A 20,201-nucleotide genomic window follows, 5' to 3' on the forward strand; every position below is an offset into this window, starting at 1 on the left:
TGATCTGCCTTCAGTATTAACAAACTCTCGAGTACTCATGTATCCGGATGATGTTAAACTTTGTGTCCAGTATAAGGACATTTCATTTCACTCTCGCTTGCAATCCGATCTCAATAACTTTCAATCATGGTGTTGTGCAAATATGTTACACCTAAATGCCTCGAAATGCAAAGTAATGACATTTCATCGCTCCAGCCCCCTTTTGGCTCCTTATAGCCTCTGCGGTGGTTCTCTTGAGAGAATTACCTTGGTTGATGATCTTGGTGTTAAATTAGACCCAAAGTTAAAGTTTTCTGAACACATTTCTACCATGGTAAATAAGGCCATGGGTGTGCTTGGGTTTATAAAGAGGTGGTCAAAGGAATTTGACGACCCCTATATAACGAAGACTCTCTACATCTCGCTTGTTCGTCCGATTTTAGAGTACGGCTCTTGTGTATGGTGCCCCCAGTACAAAGTACACCAGGACCGTATAGAATCAGTCCAGAAAAACTTTTTACTTTTTGCTCTGCGTGGCCTTAACTGGGATGCAGGTGTGAGACTGCCATCTTATCCTCGTAGATTGCTTTTAATAAACCTTCCAACCTTAGTTAGTCGTAGAAAAATGCTTGGTGTGATTCTTATGCACAACCTGATCAAGGGTGACGTAGATAGCCCTGACTTGTTGAGCCGCATAAACTTTACGATTCCTATTAGATCTACTAGAAACTTCATTCCTTTGTTCCTTCCGCTTTGTAGATCGAATTATTCCTTGCACGAACCATTTAGGGCACTTTGCTCGGACTTCAATTCCCTCTACCACATAATATCAACTACTAATTCCCTTCCTCTTCTTAAATCACTAATACTAACATACCTTTCCCGTAATTAGTTATATTTCTTAGCTATCTTTGCATGTTTAGCTCTTTGAGCTCTTTAGCTCCTCCTGGGTGGGAGGAGGGCTGCGTTTCTGCCTGGGTTCCGCGCGTAACAGGCTTTGGCTTGGTGTCGCATGGGCCACTTGATGGTGCAGTCATTGCATATCAACGTCCAGACAAGGTAAGAAGAAATTGAGCGACGTTTCACGAATCCGTGCTGAGAATCGGAAAACAAGGAACTACAAAAGTGTTGGAGCTGGGAAGTAATAATTTTTTCAAAGAGTTTAGGAATAGGAATGGAAATTGCCCGGTAACCCGATTTAGACCCCTTTTTATGGATGGGAACGATATACGAGTCCTTGCAGACCGAGGGAAAATCATCTAGCTCGAGAAACAAGTTAAACAGTTTTAAGAGGGGCAAACAAAGAGAACACTAGTCAACACAAGAATTAGGCTGTGGACCAAAACAACCTTTTCTTATAGATTTCGGGGTTTAAAAATTTTTAACGAATTATGGTTTTATTTTTTATGGTGTAGTTTTTTTTAAAGAATTTTTTAAAATATGGTGTTTTTTTAATGTTTTTTTTTCGAAGGTAGTGCTTCTAGTTTTCACATAACTTAAGTATCTTATATCTGGTTGCATAGAACTTTGCAGTTCTGAAAAGCTGACAAATTCAGCTATAAATAGGACTTATACACTTTGTATCTGCAGCTTAATGCCTGGAAGATATTAAGCTTTCAAATTCAAATTTCATCATTTTTTTGCGGTATTCTCTCCCGTAATTTTGACTTTAAAAACTCGGGAAAAGTCTAGAGAAAAATAATTCTTGGCATGCATTTTTATTTTTAAATAGACGCATTAATTCGGCGTCGTTTAAGGTGTTGTTTATTAAAATCTATGGATAAACGGTGGAGCTAAAATTCGTTAACCAAACCTCAAAAGTGAAAAAATAGACAAAAAATATGTTAAGTCCTAGACCGGAATCGGCATGATACTGAAAACTTCGAGCTGAACTGTTGAAACTAACGGTAGTGTCACCTTGAAAATGACGTGTGTGGCAGTCAGTGTTCCTTCGGCTCGCATTAGCCTGTATAATTGTATCACATTTTGTGTTGTGACAGGCAGCATTTGATCAGCTGGCAAGTGATCCCGGATTTGGTCTAGTTGCTCTCTTAATTGCTCAGGAGATACTAGCGTTGGGCTTATTGTCCGATGGTGAATGCCGATTAATACATCAGATATGTCAGACTGCATACGTTGAAGACTCGTTGTCAGCAGAGTTAGTTGTGCTGTGAGCCCTAGGTATGACTGAATTAGATGATCGCCGTGATATGTTCCTCTTTCTCGGCTGATGGTTGCCACTTGTTGTTCCAATACCTTTAGGCGGTTGTCCATGGCTGACTTATCCTTCCTGATGACGTTCATTGTGGAGTCGACAATTGACGTTTGATTTCGTAGTAGATGTAGCAGAAAGTCTTCGTTGGTTTGTACCTTTTTGATTACTTTGGGCATTTTCTCAGCATATGTAGAGTCAAGTACACCGAAAAGCTGGTGTGCCACGTTTCCTACTATATCCAGCGGTGATCTGCGTTGTCGAGAGGCCTTCATTAGCATATTTCCTGTTTGTAGTTCTTTGTACAAATGTTGAAAGTGTTGAAATATGGAGTTGCACGCTGGAACATTTTTTAGTTCAGGGCACATGTGTCTTAGTTCGGACATTCCGGGTGACATGACTTGCATATCCTTCCATGGTCCATTCGGAAGTGGTCATTCTTGAGGTTCCAAGTTTCTCATGGAATATTCCAGGCTTGTTTGCAAATTGCGTCACATTTATTGATTGTGAAAATGCTAATGGCAGCATGAGAAGTAACACTACCAATGTGGATGCTAGTGTAGGTAATGATAACCTTTTTCGCTGTGTTGGTGGCTCCTCTATTTCCGCAATGTCTTGAATAGCATTTTTGGAGCGTTTTGTTGCTACCTCCTCTGAGAATAATGGGGCGAGACGACTGATGGGGCGTTTGTATACACCGGACGATGTTTTGACATCAACCACTCGTACATGGTTGTCTTGCCCAGGATAAGTTTTAATGATGCGACCCATTGGCCACTTTATTACTGGAAGGTTGTCTTCCTTCACCAAAACTAATAATCCTTCGGTCACGTTTGGAGCGGTGGTTTTCCATTTATGGCGAGTTTGTAGTTCGTGGAGGTATTCCGTAGACCATTGTTTCCAAAATGCATGTTTTAAGCGTGAAACCAATTCCCAGCGCTTAACCAGAGTTTTCTCTTGACGCTCAGTGTTGACGTCAGGTGCTGCGGTCAAAGGTTCACCGATCAGGAAATGCCCTGGAGTAAGCGCACTTGTATCCGTTGGATCATTTGACATTGGAGTTATGGGTCGGGAGTTGAGAATTGCTTCAATTTCGATTATGACTGTATTCAGCTCCTCAAACGTCAAGGATGCTGTTTCTGTGGTTTTAACTTGCAGCCTTTTCGCTGATTTTACCGCAGCTTCCCAGAGGCCGCCAAACGATGGGGCCCGAGGAGGAATGAATTTAAAATCCACTTGTTTTTTGTTGCAATGATTTGTGATCAGAGCATGTGCCTTTTCGCTAAATATTGCTTCTTTCAATTCCTTTAGCTTGTTATTTGCGCCGACGAAATTTGTTGCGTTGTCGCAATGAATAGTCTGACACTTCCCGCGTCTGCTAAGGAATCGCCGGAGTGCTGCCAAGAATGCATCTGTGGTTAAGTCACTTACTAACTCCAGATGTACAGCCTTTGTGGAGAAGCAGCAGAATACGGCAATGTATGCCTTATCTGGCCGTTTTCCTCGGATTTTATGGTGGATCATAATTGGTCCACAGTAGTCAACGCCTGCATTAAGGAATGGGCGTGCTTGCGTGACTCTTTGTGCTGAAAGATTGCCCATGATCTGGTGCATCAGCTTTGGTCTGGCTCTGGTGCATCTAATACAGCTATGTATGATGCTTCTAGTCATCGTCTTATCGTTGATAACACTAGTCAACACGATTTTTCCTCAAGGAACAAAACGAAATTTTTCTTAAAGATTTGAGGCTTAGAAATGGTTTGATGATATTTTTTTTTTTCTTATGCAGAACTTTTTTTTGAATAATTTTTGAAAACTGGTATTTTTTTTTTAAGCTTTTTTCAGAGGTAGCGCTTGTTTTTTTCACATAGCTCTAGTATCTTACGTCTGGTTGTAAATAACTTTGCTATTTTTAAAAGGTAATTAAAACAGCTAGAAGTTAAGCCCAAATACTTTGTGATTTCAGCTTACCGTCTGGGAAATATAAAGCATTGAAATGCAAAAATGATGATTTTTGTGCGGTATTTTTTACGAAATTTTGACTTTAAAAACCCAGGAAAAGTCGAAAAAAAATTATATCTTGTGTCCTCTATTTTTTTGTGTATAGGTGCGTTAATTTGGCGTCGTTTAAGGTATCGCTTATTAAAATCTATGGAGAGACTTTGAAGCTAAAATTCGTTAACCAAATTTGTTCCCAATTGGCAGTTGGGCCCGCAACCTTCCAAAAGGTATTTTTTGTTCATTTTTTTCATATTTTAGGTTTGGTTAACGAATTTTAGCTCCAAAGTCTCTCCATAGATTTTAATACCCCCGCTAGTGCCGCCCAAAAACCACAAAACACCAACCCCAACACAGAAAAACGGGGACCGGAAAAAAAGTTCGATTTGTGACCATTGGCCCCCAATGGGCACCGCAATTCCCATGCCCCATAATCATTTTGACTATTGGGTCGTTGTACGGTAGCAGGATTGGATGTTTTTCGTTGAACGGAATTTGAGCTTCTTCGAGTCTTCCACCAACTCGGATGAGCTCATCATCTCCTAGTAAGGGAGATAACGAAATGATCGAACTCTTTTTATCCACTGTTTTATAGCGTTTTAATTGTTTTAAGTCCGCTGTGAACTCAACTTGTTGAATCGTTCGTAGGATCATAGTGCGAGCACGCCTTAGTTCTCCTGCGCAAAGTGTCGTTGTAGGTGCTCTATTAGTTTTGTAGCAGAAGCGAAACAAGTACGCTACAATACGTAGTAGTTTGTTGAACGAGTTGCTATGTCTGCATGTGTATAACTCTTCTCCGAGAGAGCTAGATGCGATTGGCAAGCTGACATGCTTAGCCTTTCTCTCGAGATTGCTGGACTCAATTATGGGTGGTTTTGTCCATTTATCTCCTGATCCGTGCAAGAATAATGGTCCGTATAGCCATAGACTATGATCCCTTAGCTTGCTTGCTAGGATTCCTCTTGAAAGGACATCTGCTGAGTTGTTGGCTGATGAAACATGACGCCATTGTAATTGGTTAGTCAATTCCTGGATTTTGGCAATTCGATTTGCCACGAAGGTATGGTATGTGGACGCCGATGCGTTAATCCAGGAGAGTACAACGGTGGAATCAGTCCAGAAGCTTAGTGATACTGTGTCAAGATTCATATGGAGATCCCTTCTAGCTCGATTGGTGAGTTCGGCACCTAAAACTGCAGCGCACAGTTCTAGACGTGGTAGGGATTGTTTGGCGGTGGGTGCTACTCGAGACTTTGAGCATAATAGTCGTACAGAGACCTGATTGTTTTTGTAGATGGCTCGTACGTACACTGCCGCGCCATAGGCTCGTTCCGATGCGTGTACAAAAGTATGTAGATCCTGGGTGACTGGCACTTTTCCATCATATACGTACCGGGGAATCTCCATTGAGTTTTGGAGTTGTAATGGCAGTTCATCGTCTCAATCGAGTTTAATCTCCCACAGCTGTTGCATAAATATTTTTGCCTTGACTAATACTGGGGCAAAGAGACCCAGTGGGTCAAAGATTTGGGCCAATTCTGAGCACACGACTCTCTTGGTGATGCGTGTTGCTTGGCTTTTTGTGGTTCGTCCTCGCAGTTTGTCTGGTTTTGGCATCCAAATGAGACCCAGCGTTTTCACGCTGTATTGCTCTAATGTTTCACCTAGTTTGACGTCGTTGACAACGTCCTTTTTAGGGATTCCTTGCAAGAGCTGGTCGTTGTTGGAGCACCATTTGCGAAGTTTAAGGCCGAACGGTAGCAATATTTTATTAAGTTCTTGTTCAACTTGTTTCGCTTCCTGAATGGTATCCGCGCTAGTGAGACAGTCGTCCACATAGAAATCGTTCTTCAATGCAGCAGATCCAATAGGTAATCTGTTTTGGTTCCGAGTTGCCAAATGATCCAGACATTTCGTTGCCAGGAATGGAGCAGATGTGGTCCCATATGTGACTGTTTTAAAGCGATAGTACCTGATATCTGCAGATGGATTGTTTCTCCAGACTGTCATCTGATGAAATTGATCCTCGGAATTTATCCACACTTGTCGGTACATTTTCTCGATGTCCGCTGTGAATACGTACTTATGTATACGAAAACGTAGTAGAATGGACATAAGTTCACTCTGAACTGTGGGTCCGGCATGCAGAATGTCGAATAGAGACTTGTTGATTTACATGATGCATCAAACACGACCCGTAACTTTGTGCTGGTGCTCTCAGGTTTGAGTACACAGTGGTGTGGTATGAAGAAGTGTCTCTCCGGCACTTGAGTTGCTGGGACCATCTTCATGTGTCCAAGTCCTTCATATTCATTCATGAATTCCACATAGCCTTTCCAGGTGTCTGGTGAAATCCGTCGCTCTAATGCCAGGAATCTTTTCGTTTCCAAAGTTTGACTATCAGCCTGCCATCCGATGCTGTTTGTAAGTTCTCTATAAAGTGAGCTTCGCAATGTGCTTCGATTGGCGTGCGTGGTTTTTCTTCCGCGTCTAAGTTGTCCAGAGTCCAGAATTTTTCCATTAGCTCGTTGAGTCCAATTGCACAAATGGATGCGGAGTTGTGTGCAGACCTGATTTTTCCTGCCACAATCCATCCCAATTTTGTATTTTGCAGCAACGGGCCTCCTGAATTTGGCTGTTTTTCATCTGGGAGTAGTAGCGAATAAAAGTGCTCTGCTCCGATGAGCATGTCGACTTTTCCCGGTTTATAGAAATCCGGATCTGCCAGTGGGCAATTGTTTGCTATGTTCAAGTTCATTTCATTGAGTGCCTGCGCTGGTTGATCAGCAATTATCTGAGGTAGTACGAATGCTTCAATTCTTTGCGTAAATCCGCCCTGAAGGGATTTTATTAGCACATTTACTCGTGCTCTGCTGGTCTTTGACTGACCTTCAATTCCTTCGATGCGTAATGTTGTATCATTAAGTTTTACTGACAACATTGATGCCATTCGCTCAGAGATCAGGTTGATCTGTGATCCTGAATCCAGCAAGGCTCTGAATTTGGCTCTCTGTCCATTGTTTGCTTCTACTGCTACTTTTGCTGTAGCTAACAGGTTGTAATTATTGTTACTTGCTGCGCCAACCGTCGGTGCTCTTGGTTCTGTACTTACGCCCGATGGTATGTGCAAGTGCAGCAGTGTATTGTGTTTTTTGTCGCACTTGAAACATGTCCGACCTGGGCATGCATTTGTTTTGTGGCTTGTTTTAAAACAGTTGACACACAATTTCTGCTTTTGTACCCAATTTAGTCGTTCTGATGGTAATTTGGAGCGAAACTCATCGCATCCGTAGAGCCAATGGCTTGCCTTCTTGCAGAATGAGCAGAGAGGCGTCTTCGATTTTCCAGTGTTTACTGTTGCACATGTTGTGCCTTTTGGCTCTTTCCTTGACATTTGTGTCTTTTTGCCTGTTCCTAGAACTCGAACTCTTTGTTCTAGGAACTGAAGCATTGTGTCTAAGGCCTGTATTTCCTTTGAGCTTCCCAATGATTGCTCGTACAAGGCTCTGTTAGTGACATCCAGCTTATTTTTGATGACGGCAATCAGTATTGGAACCCATGTGGATATATTGATGCCCAATCCCTTTAGTGATGCCAGGGATTCGATAGTTGTAACGTACAACTCTTTTAATGACTTGGAGTCGTCATTAACTGTGTTATAATTTAGGAAGCGGTTCAATACCGTGCTAGCGACGTCTCTGCGATTGTTGTATGTATCAATCAGAATTTCCCAGGCGCTCAAATAGTTTTTTTCCTTTAGATCGATATGTCGGATCAATCTTTCTGCCTCTCCAGTTACGGTTGTTTTCAGATACCACATCTTCCGAACTGTGGACATGTTTGTTTCATGTATCATACATGTAAACAGGTCATAGAACTGGGACCATTTCAGTATGTCCCCATCAAACTTGGGAATGTTGATGCGTGGAAGCTGCACGTCATTATTGTTTGATGTGGCTGGTTTTGCCAATGCACTTTGAACCTCTATTTCCAGGGTCAGGTAGGCTTCCATGTTGTATCCTCCTTCCTCTGGGTTATCATATTCCTCGTGGATAGTAAAATGGACTTCTTCTGCTTGAATCCATAGTGATTTTATCAAATCACTTGATGTACGTCCTCCCGCCTCTGAGAATTGTCTCAGAATGCGTTTTATGGACTCTACTATGGCCTTTTGTCGGCGACATAGTGAAGGCAATTTGCGGTAAGCCTCCGTTGGTTGCTAGCTCCGATCATTCGATTGTGTTTCGACATTTTGACCCACATGAGCACTTGATAACTGATTTAGCTTGTCCATGCTTTCAGTAAACATCGCAACGTACGTTTTAAGTGTTTTACGCAAGTCCTCACGAAATTTAACGTAGTGGTCGGTTTTATATGCCTTTGATATCTTGGTGTCGATTTCGTTAAATCTATTCCATGCATCCTCGAGAGTCGCCTTTTTTGTTTGGAAGTACGTTATATTTGCTTCCTTTCTGGAGAGTCTTTTTTGAAGTTCCTAATTATCTTCGAAATTTCATCTCCAATTTCTTGCTGCTCATTTAATGCCTCTGTGGCGGCAGCGTGTTCCTCCTGGTGGGAATCCATTTCGCCTCTTACTTATACTTTGACCCGTTGGGAGTATTTTATTCGCTTTGCAGCTGAATTCTCCTATTAGCAGCCGATGTTGGTCAAAGTAAAATTACAGACGACGTACTGGATGGAGGTTTTGTGCTGGTGAAACGATTTTGTGGTCTTGATATTATTAATCGTTGATCTTGTTGGCTGATGATCTGAAAGTGACTGATTTGCAAAATTGTTCTACTTATTGGTAGGAGATTCTACCGTAAGTATGTGGCTTACTGACAGTTTGTGTTGAAAAGTCCTGGTGACTTCTTCAGTGTGATCTGCAGGTTTTCCTGCGTCGGGGTCACCAAATGTTAATGTGTGTTTGTGTGTGTGATTTGGTATGCATACGGTACATAAACCGTTTACAAATTTGTCGTCGCAACTAGAACTTGAACCAGTTGGACTGCGGAGAGGGTTTCCTACGTCGAGCAAATGAGGGTCTGACGACACGGCGACAGCCGTGCAATTGTGATAGTCAGCAATTGCACCAGTGTTTTTGCCTTCTGAAGAGCGATCGCATCGTTGGCAGAAATTGCTGCAGAAGCGGTTATTGTTGACTCAGCTACAATGCTTTGTCTCCCGTTACATGGGTCGACCTGACTTATTCGATAAGTGTATATTATCCAATATTAATTAATGCATAAATATGCGACTGAACAAAATACTTTTTGGAAATATGCGACTGAACAAAATACTTTTTGGAAGGTTGCGGGCCGAACCGCCAATTGGAAACAAAGCAAACGAAGAGGGGTTGAATTTTTGGTATCTGAACGTGTTCCTTTGGCATTGGACCAGCAACGGTATTTTTAAGGTAAAATTAGTTTTGAGTCGTTTTGGTCAAACGGCTGCAAGTTGACCGTTTATCCATAGATTTTAATTAGCAATACCTATCTGAAACCAAAAATGTTGGCCAATTTTTTTTGTCGACTTTTCCCGAGTTTATAGCTGACTTTGTCAGCTTTTCAGAACTGCAAAGTTCTATGCAACCAGATATATTATGTGAAAAATAAAAGCATTAATTTCAGGTAAAATTAGTTTTGAGTAGTTTTGGTCGAACGGCTGCAAGTTGACCGTATATCCATAGATTTTAATGAGCAATACCTTAAACGACGCATAATTAATGCGTATACAGCGGGGATATGGGGATACGAGCTCTATTAAGCAGAAAAAACGAGAAGGAACGTGCGAGTCGCTTCTGGGGACGCGACTCTACATTTATACCCGCACCCAGTCAGTACATACATTTTTGAGCATATAATTTTTTAGAATTTTAGAATTAAAAAAAAATTGTACATTTTACATTTTTTTGCTGTATCTGTTATCTACAATGTATATTCTACATCTAACATGTAGATTGTACATGTACCATTTATAGGCTGTTTACACTGGGGCTGCGTCATGCTTCTTAGCGTATTGCCGGAGACACAGTTCTTTTACATAGGTTAAGCATAGGCAAAACGTTGCGTCGCTCTCTGATGCACGTGCGTCTATTCAAAATATTCGATTGCTTTTGCGCTTAGCAGCACATTTTTGCACTTTTCTGCCTATCAGCGCAACTATCATCACAAAACAACATCAAAAACTTGTAGATCAAAAATCAAATTTTGGCGCTAAAAATGTATGCTTGTGCAAAAAGGTAAAACTATACATAAAATCATTATATTAAATACTTGAAACTGATTGTGTTATTATCATACGACATTTTTGTGACCCCTGATGATATTAAGCCACTGCTGGAGACGAACTTCGATGGTTTTTATAATTTGAAGAAGAACAAACTCAAAAAACAAATGTCTGAAAATAAAATATGTAAATATGAGAATTAATTCTCTTTCGTCCATTTTCTTGTCGTCTTGCATAATTCTGTTGATTTCCAAAAATTTGTTTACGTTCCTTGTCATCAAGCACCCAAATCAAAATTCATGACGCACGTCTGCCATTGTGAACGCCGATATCGATGGGAAAGGCGCCCAGTGTGAATAGGCCCTTCGATTCTACATCTTCTCCGCTAGCGGGCACTCGCGCACTGAACGATGCAGAGTGTGCGAGCGAGAAAGAGAACGAGTAGCGGGTCTCTTGCTGAAGGAGGCGGGGGAAGCAACTGAAAATTAATTTCTTCATTCTAGCTATAATTATGATCCGATCTGATTCAGATTCGGCAATCTGGTAGATATGGGCATTCTCAACGATACTGCGATACTACTTTTTACTACTTACTACTACTTACTACATTTTAGTTTTATCGTATCTTTAAAATTGTGCCTGCCACAGATTTTCGACTTTTTTAGGGGCGGAAGGGGGCGTACTTGTAACAATTATCACAGACAATAAAGTACAATTACTTAACGTAATGTTACTGTTGACTAGCAACTTTTGTTAAGGTTCAAGGACAATTTCTATTTACAATTTACTATTTTTTTTATAATTTTTTAATAATTTCACCGACTGAGGGGACTCCAATGTCTCTGGCGATATTTTGAAATACACTTGTAGCAGTGTGATATCACATGAGTCTGGAAACAAAATTTGGTTGCTCTAGCTCTTATAGTCTCTGAGATCTATGCGCTCATCAAGGACCGACGGACGGACATGGCTATATCGACTCGGCTATTATGCTGATCATGAATATATATACTTTATGGGGTCGGAAACGTTTCCTTCTCTGCGTTGCACACATTCACTTTTACCACAAATGCAATATACCCCTTAAAGCAAGGTATCCAGCACTGCGGAATGGAAAGATTCCTGTCAAGCTCCATATAAAAAATAAATTGTGGCAGGAATTTTTCGTTTACGTTTTTCTGGAGTGTGTATTCAGCAACACGAGCGGAATCCACAGATTTATATTGCAAGATGTAGGCAGAAACTGTCGGCAAAACCAAAAAAAAAAAAAAGGGAAAATTATTCTTTTTTGTTTTGCAACAATATATGCCGCCACCAACACAATCACTTCATCATCAGAGTGCATTTTTTTTCCTTTTTTAATATTAGCAGAATTTAACAGTTAGTACTGTTTACATAACACAGCTGATTTATCAACCCTGTTTTAGCTATGTTCCACACTCTCACGGAATAACTAGCAGATTCATGGCAGATAATTTCCGCTGTGCTGGAGACAGCCCTTAACTCTTTTTGAGTAAGGGTATAAAAATAACATGCAATGGTGCACGCGTTGCGGAGATAGCCGCTTACACACAGATTTTGTTCTACAAATTCTATACTATCAGGGGTGCCACAGAAATCACTTCCGATGGAAAATCACCTCAATTCCATTCCGTGCCACACACCGATTTTTCAGCGGAATCAAAATCGCTCACAGTTTGTCCAGCGATTTGATTAAATATCTTACTTTCCCATAAAGGTTGTTCAATTGGTGATTAAGCCTCATCCAAATAATTATACATGTTAAGTTAATAAAATAAGCATTTTAGCAAATCACCATCCAATCCGCTGACTGAATTCGGATTTTCGAAGTTAATACAGTAATGCCACCTTTTTTAAGCCGAATTCAAAGCAAGATATTTAATATTAATTATATTGAAAGCATTCTGTTTTTCTTTAATTAGGCATTACAAAAATAGCTCATTGCAGTAAAACTTCTTTTACGTTAAACATGTGCATACTTTTTGGGCAAATTGTGAAAACATTTGTAGTCATTTGTAGTTCTATCAGGTGGCATCGCTTCAAAATGCCAAAACAGAACTAACAAACCATTTCTACACATTATTGCCATTGCATTTATGTCATTTATGTCAAAGACAATCACAAAAACTACATACGTATCGTCTGAACGCGAAAACGAGTCCGATGCGCATCTGAGAAGCCTGCGCTGCACGGTTTGTATTCTAATATGTTGCCTCCGTAGTTCTTCGATGGCCAACAGTCACGGTAAAAGTATTTTAATGAAGTTTACCGTAAAATTCAGATGTCTGTTTTTTAACAGCTGATTGCTTCCATGCACGGAGAGTTGCCAGACTAAAGGCTAGAGTTGCCGAATACATTGTTTTGTTTGACCTTCACGATATGGGTTGTTTTTTTTGCTTTGAAATTATAAAAGTACAGCTTTGAAAAATCAATTATTTTATATCATAAAAGAAAAAAACAATTGTTTTGATACGATAAGATCAATAAAACTACAAAATGAACACCATTCGAATTAAATCTTAAAAAGGTGTCAACCCCAGCCTTAAATCGAATTTGGTTTGTGACAATGCTAAGAAAAATGAAATCGCTTGGAATTCTGTGGCACCGCGGAAATTTTTAAGCGGAAATCCTCTGCGCGGTTTCCAATTGCACTAGTGATTTCTGTGGCACCCTGTATATGTCACAAAACACACTGACAGCTAAATCAAAGCAATACTTGATAAAAAAACACTAAAATCGCGATTTAAAGTTAATGGGTGGTAATGATCAAATACTTTACGACCTATGCGCAGACCTACTCAATATGCGACAAAAATTTCATGAAAATTGGTCTAGCCGTTTCGGAGAAGTTCAGTCGCAAACACAGTGACAAGAGATTTTTATAAATATAGAAGATTTATTTAGTTAGACATTTTGCTACATTTGATAGCCAACTTCACACAAAAATTCTGCGATCGCAAAAAACCTACTTCATACAAAAAAAAAACCATGAAAATCGGTCCAGCCGCTCTTGAGTAATGAGTGTTGATACAATACACAAACCGATATAGATTTTGTGCTTCATTTCTCGTCCATCCAATAAAAATTTGCTCACCGAAACGTGGCTGATTAGAACATAAGAAAAGGAAGAATATTGGTTGTACTAGGTTTATTAGTAAGATTACAAAATCTTGTGTTTACGAAATTTACATTTTTGTTTGTTCTATATCTAATTATAAAATTACTTAATTTTTGTCCTTAATAAATTAAATTTAAACTTAGATGTAATTTCTAAAGAAAAAGCAATTTAGTTAACCCTATACCCTATTAAATGAAAATGTTATTTTCGTTGTTTTATTATTATTTTTAAATTTATTTATTATTATTTATTAAAATCTTAGTGTTGTAGATTGTGAAAATATATTTAATCGTAACAGTTAATTATGCGGAGTTAACCCTATAAAATATTTTAATTGCTTACAGATCAATTTAATTTTTAAATAAACATTTATTCATTTTTGTACATGTAATATTATAGGTCTTTTGTCTATGATAGGTCCATAGTCCATACAAAACGACCACGAAAATAGTATATTTTTATTTATATAGTAATAAATAATTTTACCAAAGCGAGTTCTTATTAGTACATATTACATATACAAGAAACCAAAAAGGATCAAGCTCACGCATATTCCTCATCACTGACTTCATCATCGTCAGACGACATTATCTTGCGCCGTTTTCGCTTATTTCGTGCTATGTATTGCTTACGACCACTAGATTTCGTAGGGAAAATTGATGATTTCACGATGCGGGACCTTGGTGTACCTTCCTAAATTAACGTGCACATTATAATGAAGAGTTTGAACCAATGGGAAATTTCATATAAACACTTACATCCGTTGAAATTGCAGCTATTATTGATGATTGTACGTTGCTTACATTTGGTGTCAATAAAAAGTTGCTGTCATCATTTGATGGTTGGGAATCTTTTGTAGAGTTTAAGTAGATTATACCATCAGAAATGGACGAGTTATTTAAGTTTGCCTTTTCACGCAGTTCATCCCCATCTGAATCTCCATCCTCTGGATCAAGCTTTAACATAAGTTGCTTAAACTAAAAATAAAATTGTTATATAAATATATACCGTAATTTAAGTTACATACATCCAGGTACTTGACAACAAGGTCTAATTTTTCATCGTTAGTAAGAGGTCTTGAAGAATAATCAGGTTCAGAGTTTGAAAGTTGCTGTGACTTCTGTTTCTTAATCAAATCTATTGTTGTTTTAGGGTTGAAGTCGGTGACGCCTCTACGTGTAATCGCCTTTTCATACATTTTTTGTTCGGAAGGCGAATATCTTGAAATTTTACCATCTGTGAGACCATACATATCCTTTAAATGATCTTTCAGTATTAAAAGTAGCATGCACGCTTGGGCGGATATAAGACACTGTTTTATCTCGGTCATGTCTTCTGGCAAACGATTAAACAAAATTTGAGGATCTTCTACGTCATCATCATCCTCTAGTGCATCTCCTTCTTTGTCATTTGGATTCAAATGTTCCTTAAATGTTGCAAGAAGATGAGTTCCGGCCATTGAAATCAGCAAGTCTATTTGATGTATCAGATATAAAGGCTCATCTTGAACTACATACGGAAAGTATGCTAAATTATCTGCTATATACAGCATCTGCTGTAGGGATGTTTTCTGATCGTCAAACTGTTTCGTAACAGTTTGAACCAGTGCACGTCTCTGTGGCTTTGTAGAACGAAGTAAAGTGTAAAGAAAGTCATTTAAAGCTGTAGTCACTTGTTCTGGCCCTCTTTTTCTAAAGAAAAAAAAAAGAATATAAATTGATATTAATAAATATATACATATAAATGATCTAAATACTCACGCATAACCTCGAATTATTTCAAGTTTTCCCCGGCTGTTTATTTGCAATATTTGCTGTAACTTAAAGCAAAGCTGTAATCCAAATTGAACTTTCATATTTACGAAACCAGAATAGGTTTTATCGATGTCTTTTAATAAGGCATCAGCTCTATGCGCCGACTGGAAAAATCAATTGCATTTTAAGATTTTCATATTCAAAATAAACAAATAGATACGAACCTCTACCTTTGAGTCGGTACTTAAACATATTAAATATGGAACCATTCTAACAGGATGAACTAAGCCTTGGCGCAAAACAATATGAACTACCTTAACAGCCCACAGCCGTACCGTATCATCCCGATTAAGAAAACAGTTGAGGATTTCTTCTAAATAGAGCTGAATTATCCGACTTGACATGCCAGACGAAACGTCATTCATTTCCTTGAGGTCTTCATGCTTGGATTGTTTTTCCCCTAGAAATTAAGAATGTATAAACCTAGGTACTGTAATATAAACCCAAAGCAGACTTTACTAACATTCTTTTTCCTTATTGTGCATAAACATCTCAGATTCTGTTAAGTAAATCCAAATATTACGCATACATATAATTTTTATACCACCATCGCTTGCGGTGGAGTTTAACAAATCACAGTAAAACTGTTTAAGCTCTGATCGTGTTAGATAATCATCGTTCAGAACACAAAAGGATCCAAGTGAAATCAGAGCTTGCTTTCGAATTTCTTGATTTGAGCAGCAACAAAAGAACATTAAGCACTCAAACACATCATCGCATATCGATGCCGGAAGTCCTCCATTTGTTTCGCCTAAAAAGGCAAAAAATAAATAAATAAAATAATACAAAAATATTTAATCACAATAAAATCCAAAATTACACTTACCTAAAGCAATAGGTGACTTAAAATCAAAGTACCGCATTAAGATTCCAATCGTAAAAAGGCTTCGTCGAAAGCTAGGTGTATAAATATTATCTACACTACAGTTTCTTTGAACCACTTGACTACGAGAAATATCAAGAACGCGATAGAACCTAAAGAACAAAAAGGGTTATATAAAAGTATAAGTACCTATGCATAGACGGTAAATGTTCGCTATAAAAATAACCTCCATGAACAGCGATCAATCAAGAATCGTCTTAAAAAAACTTTTTAGCGGTCGAAACTGTTTTTATACCCGTACTCAAAAAAGAGTTAGGAGGAATATTGTATTTGTGGTAAAAGTGGATGTGTGCAACGCAGAAAAGGAAATGTTTCCGACCCCATAAAGTATATATATTCTTGATCAGCATCAATAGCCGAGTCGGTATAGCCATGTCCGTCTGTCCATCTGTGTTGTTTGTCGCCTAGATCTCAGAGACTTTAAGAGCTAGAGCAACCAAATTTTGTTTCCAGACTCATGTTTTGTTCCGCCACCACAAAGGACGAAAATCTGTGGCAGCCACAATTTTGAAGAACTTTCATATTTACGAAACCAGAATAGGTTTTATCGATGTCTTTTAATAAGGCATCAGCTCTATGCGCCGACTGGAAAAATCAATTGCATTTTAAGATTTTCATATTCAAAACAAACAAATAGATACGAACCTCTACCTTGGAGTCGGTACTTAAACATATTATATATGGAACCATTCTAACAGGATGAACTAACCCTTGGCGCAAAACAATATGAACTACCTTAACAGCCCACAGCCGTACCGTATCATCCCGATTAAGAAAACAGTTGAGGATTTCTTCTAAATAGAGCTGAATTATCCGACTTGACATGCCAGACGAAACGTCATTCATTTCCTTGAGGTCTTCATGCTTGGATTGTTTTTCCCCTAGAAATTAAGAATGTATAAACCTAGGTACTGTAATATAAACCCAAAGCAGACTTTACTAACATTCTTTTTCCTTATTGTTTCGCGCACATTGTCTCCAGTAGTTCACACAAAGTTTATCGAGAATTTCAATGGGTTGTGACATTTTTAAAGAGACGAGGTCTATGCTAACCGGTTGTGTAACATCTACAATGTAGATTCTACATCTCCGCGAAAGGTCACGCACTACACAGGGCGTTTTTAGTTTTCGCGTATCTTCAAAATTGAGGCTGCCACAGATTTTCGTCCTTTGTGGTGGCGGAACAAAACATGAGTCTGGAAACCAAATTTGGTTTATCTATCTCTGATAGTCTCTGAGATCTAGGCGCTCAACAAGACGGACAGACAGACAGACATATATGGCTATATCGGCTCGGCTATTGATGCTGATCAAGAATATATATACTTTATTGGGTCGGAAACGTTTCCTTCTCTGCGTTACACATATCCACTTTTACCACAAATCTAATATACCCCTTAACTCTTTTTTGAGTACGGGTATAAAAAGTTCTGCAATAGAAAAAAAACCATAATTCATTAAAAAAAATTAAAGCTCCTAGTCTATCAGAAAAAGTCGGTTTGGTTCGAAGAGGAAAAAAAAGTTCAGTTTTGTCGAGTAGTGTATTTAGCTAATACATCTAGTCAACAGTTATGAGGAAAAACATAACTTTTTCTACAATCGAACCTCTCCCCTTCATCATCTTCTTTCGGAGCTAATTTTTTTTAGTTGGAACCTCTGACTTTTTATTAAGAGTGAAACCGATTGTGGTGTTAAAGTACAATCCGTATTCTGATTTTGGTTTTCCTGAATTCTCCAAAAGTCTCCGACCCTAATATGGTTACGAGTGTGTACTGAAAGTCTAAGGGATTCTAAGGCGTTGATAGACCGTGAATTATATAAAATTTAAGTGCAATGTGACTCACAGTCTAATATGGTTCTTTTTATACCCGTACTCAAAAAAGAGTTAAGGGGTATATTCGATTTGTGGTAAAAGTGGTTGTGTGCAACGCAGAGAAGGAAACGTTTCCGACCCCATAAAGTATATATATTCTTGCTCAGCATCAATAGCCGAGTCTATATAGCCATGTCCGTCTGTCCGTCTTGATGAGCGCCTGGATCTCAGAGACTATAAGAGCTAGAGAAACAAAATTTGGTTTCCAGACTCATGTGATATCACACTGCTACAAGTGTATTCAAAATTTCGCATGGGTACTAGTGATCGTGCTGCCCATGAATACCATCCAATCGTGTAATAAAGATTAATAGAAATAATAGAAAAGAACAAATGTCAACGTATAAGAGCACCAGCTCGGTAAAAAGCACAAGCACTGTAACCAAAGCCAAAATGAGCCAAGCCCGGCAACAACAACAAGACGAGCGTCGGCTCTCGCAAGCAAAATCTTCTCTATTAGAGACTTACGATAAGTATACAAATCTCAGCCTAATATATTTATTTAATTAATTAGACTAAATTACTTACAGTACGTCCCTAACTAAGTATTATTTCTGGGTGGGGAGGTCTCTTTCCCCGAGTCGTGTATGGCTAGTGTGCCAAGTTAAAGAATGCGCAAGTCTATTAGGATGGGCCTGCAGCTTGACCTGATACTTTGCTTTCACCTTGGAAATTTCATCTTTAACTGATCCTACATTTAAGTCTTTATGGATATTTTCATTCCGTATGTACCATGGTGCCCCAGTGATAGTTCTTAGTATCTTCGATTGAGCTCTCTGGATTATTTCCAAATTACTAACACAAGCATTTCCCAATAGCTCGGACCCGTATGTCCAGATGGGTTTGAGAACTGCATTGTACAAAAGTACTTTGTACTCCAGTTTTAGTGGTGAACGGGTGTTTATTAGCCAATGTAGATTACTAGTTTTAAATTTAAGTAGATTTCTCTCCGCTTCGATGTGTTTACGCAAAGTAAGCCAGATGAACACAAAGGTGTGTTACGTCGGTGGTTTGTAGAATGTTGATGTTGTTCAGATAATGGAGGGCAAGTTTGTCTGATTAGGGTAAAGGTGACATGCTTGAACTTTTGCTCATTTGCATGTATCCGCCAGTCTGCTAGCCATTTTGCTAAGGACACGAGATGAGATGTTAATTCTTACGTTGCTCTTGTTGGGCACTTGAAGCGACTTAATATGGCATTATCATCAGCAAATGTCGAAGTTGTTGTTAGGCTGTTTGTCGGTGCCTTGCGGTACACCAGCTTCAATTGGATGATATTCAGAGAGGAAATCTTTGCATCGCACTGCGAAACTTTTTTGCTGTAGGTATCACTCCAATATTTCATCTAACTAAACGCAGTCGAAAGCCTGGACGACAACCAGAAAAACAGCGGAGCAATACTCTTTCAAATGCATTTCATATCTCAGAGGTTATATGGTTTACTTGTTCAATGGTTCCATGTTCGCGAAATCCAAATTGGTGCATCGGGATGGCACCGTTGATGTGTAGTTGTTGTTTGATACGATTCAGGAGCAGCTTTTCAAATATCTTTGATAGGCAAGGCAGTAGGCTGAAAGGTCTATATGATGATGGCTTGGACTTGTCTTTTCCAGCTTTATGGATCATTGTGATGACTGATTTCCTGCATTCTTGAGGATAATAATAGCCCCATTTCATCATGCTGTTGAATATCACAGTAAGGAAATATACTGCACAGCTCGGCAATTCTAGGGGAGATGAAATCGTGGCACGGCGCTTTCTTTTCCTTTGAGATTTTGTCCTTAATGACCCTTGTGACTTCTCCTGATTGGAATATGATAGGCGGAGATGCTTCGGGATTGTGGGTTGGTGGGAGCACAAAGCTATTTGTTGCTGGGTGTGGTTTGAAGACGTTTTCTAGATGGACGATTGGTGGGCATACGCCTGATTTAGCTTTCCACATTAGGAATCATTTGCTAGTTGGGGAGAGTTGCTCCATATAGCATCGCGTAGCAGCACTTCAATATGCCTAGTAATACGACTACTGTTGGAAAGTTTATTAGATGCTAATATTGGTGTTGAGTGTTTTGCCGCCA

General features: G+C 39.0%; 1 protein-coding gene across 2 annotated transcripts in view; it reads right to left on the reverse strand.

The window, feature by feature from the left end:
* Positions 1–13,905: 13,905 nt before the first annotated feature.
* The window catches only part of LOC111080406 (nipped-B protein), a 47,052-nt gene continuing 40,756 nt past the window's right edge, over positions 13,906–20,201 (reverse strand). For both annotated transcript variants that reach the window (XM_041595585.1, XM_041595584.1), the window contains exons 18-24: positions 16,197–16,345; positions 15,834–16,121; positions 15,535–15,770; positions 15,317–15,474; positions 14,584–15,247; positions 14,315–14,533; positions 13,906–14,249 (exon numbers count right to left, since the gene is read on the reverse strand). In XM_041595585.1, coding sequence (XP_041451519.1) covers positions 14,100–14,249; positions 14,315–14,533; positions 14,584–15,247; positions 15,317–15,474; positions 15,535–15,770; positions 15,834–16,121; positions 16,197–16,345 — 1,864 coding nt within the window. In that variant the 3' untranslated portion in view covers positions 13,906–14,099. The remainder of the gene's footprint in view (positions 14,250–14,314; positions 14,534–14,583; positions 15,248–15,316; positions 15,475–15,534; positions 15,771–15,833; positions 16,122–16,196; positions 16,346–20,201) is intronic.

Source organism: Drosophila obscura, unplaced genomic scaffold (assembly GCF_018151105.1).
Source record: "Drosophila obscura isolate BZ-5 IFL unplaced genomic scaffold, ASM1815110v1 contig_137, whole genome shotgun sequence".
Taxonomy (NCBI): Eukaryota; Metazoa; Arthropoda; class Insecta; order Diptera; family Drosophilidae; genus Drosophila; species Drosophila obscura.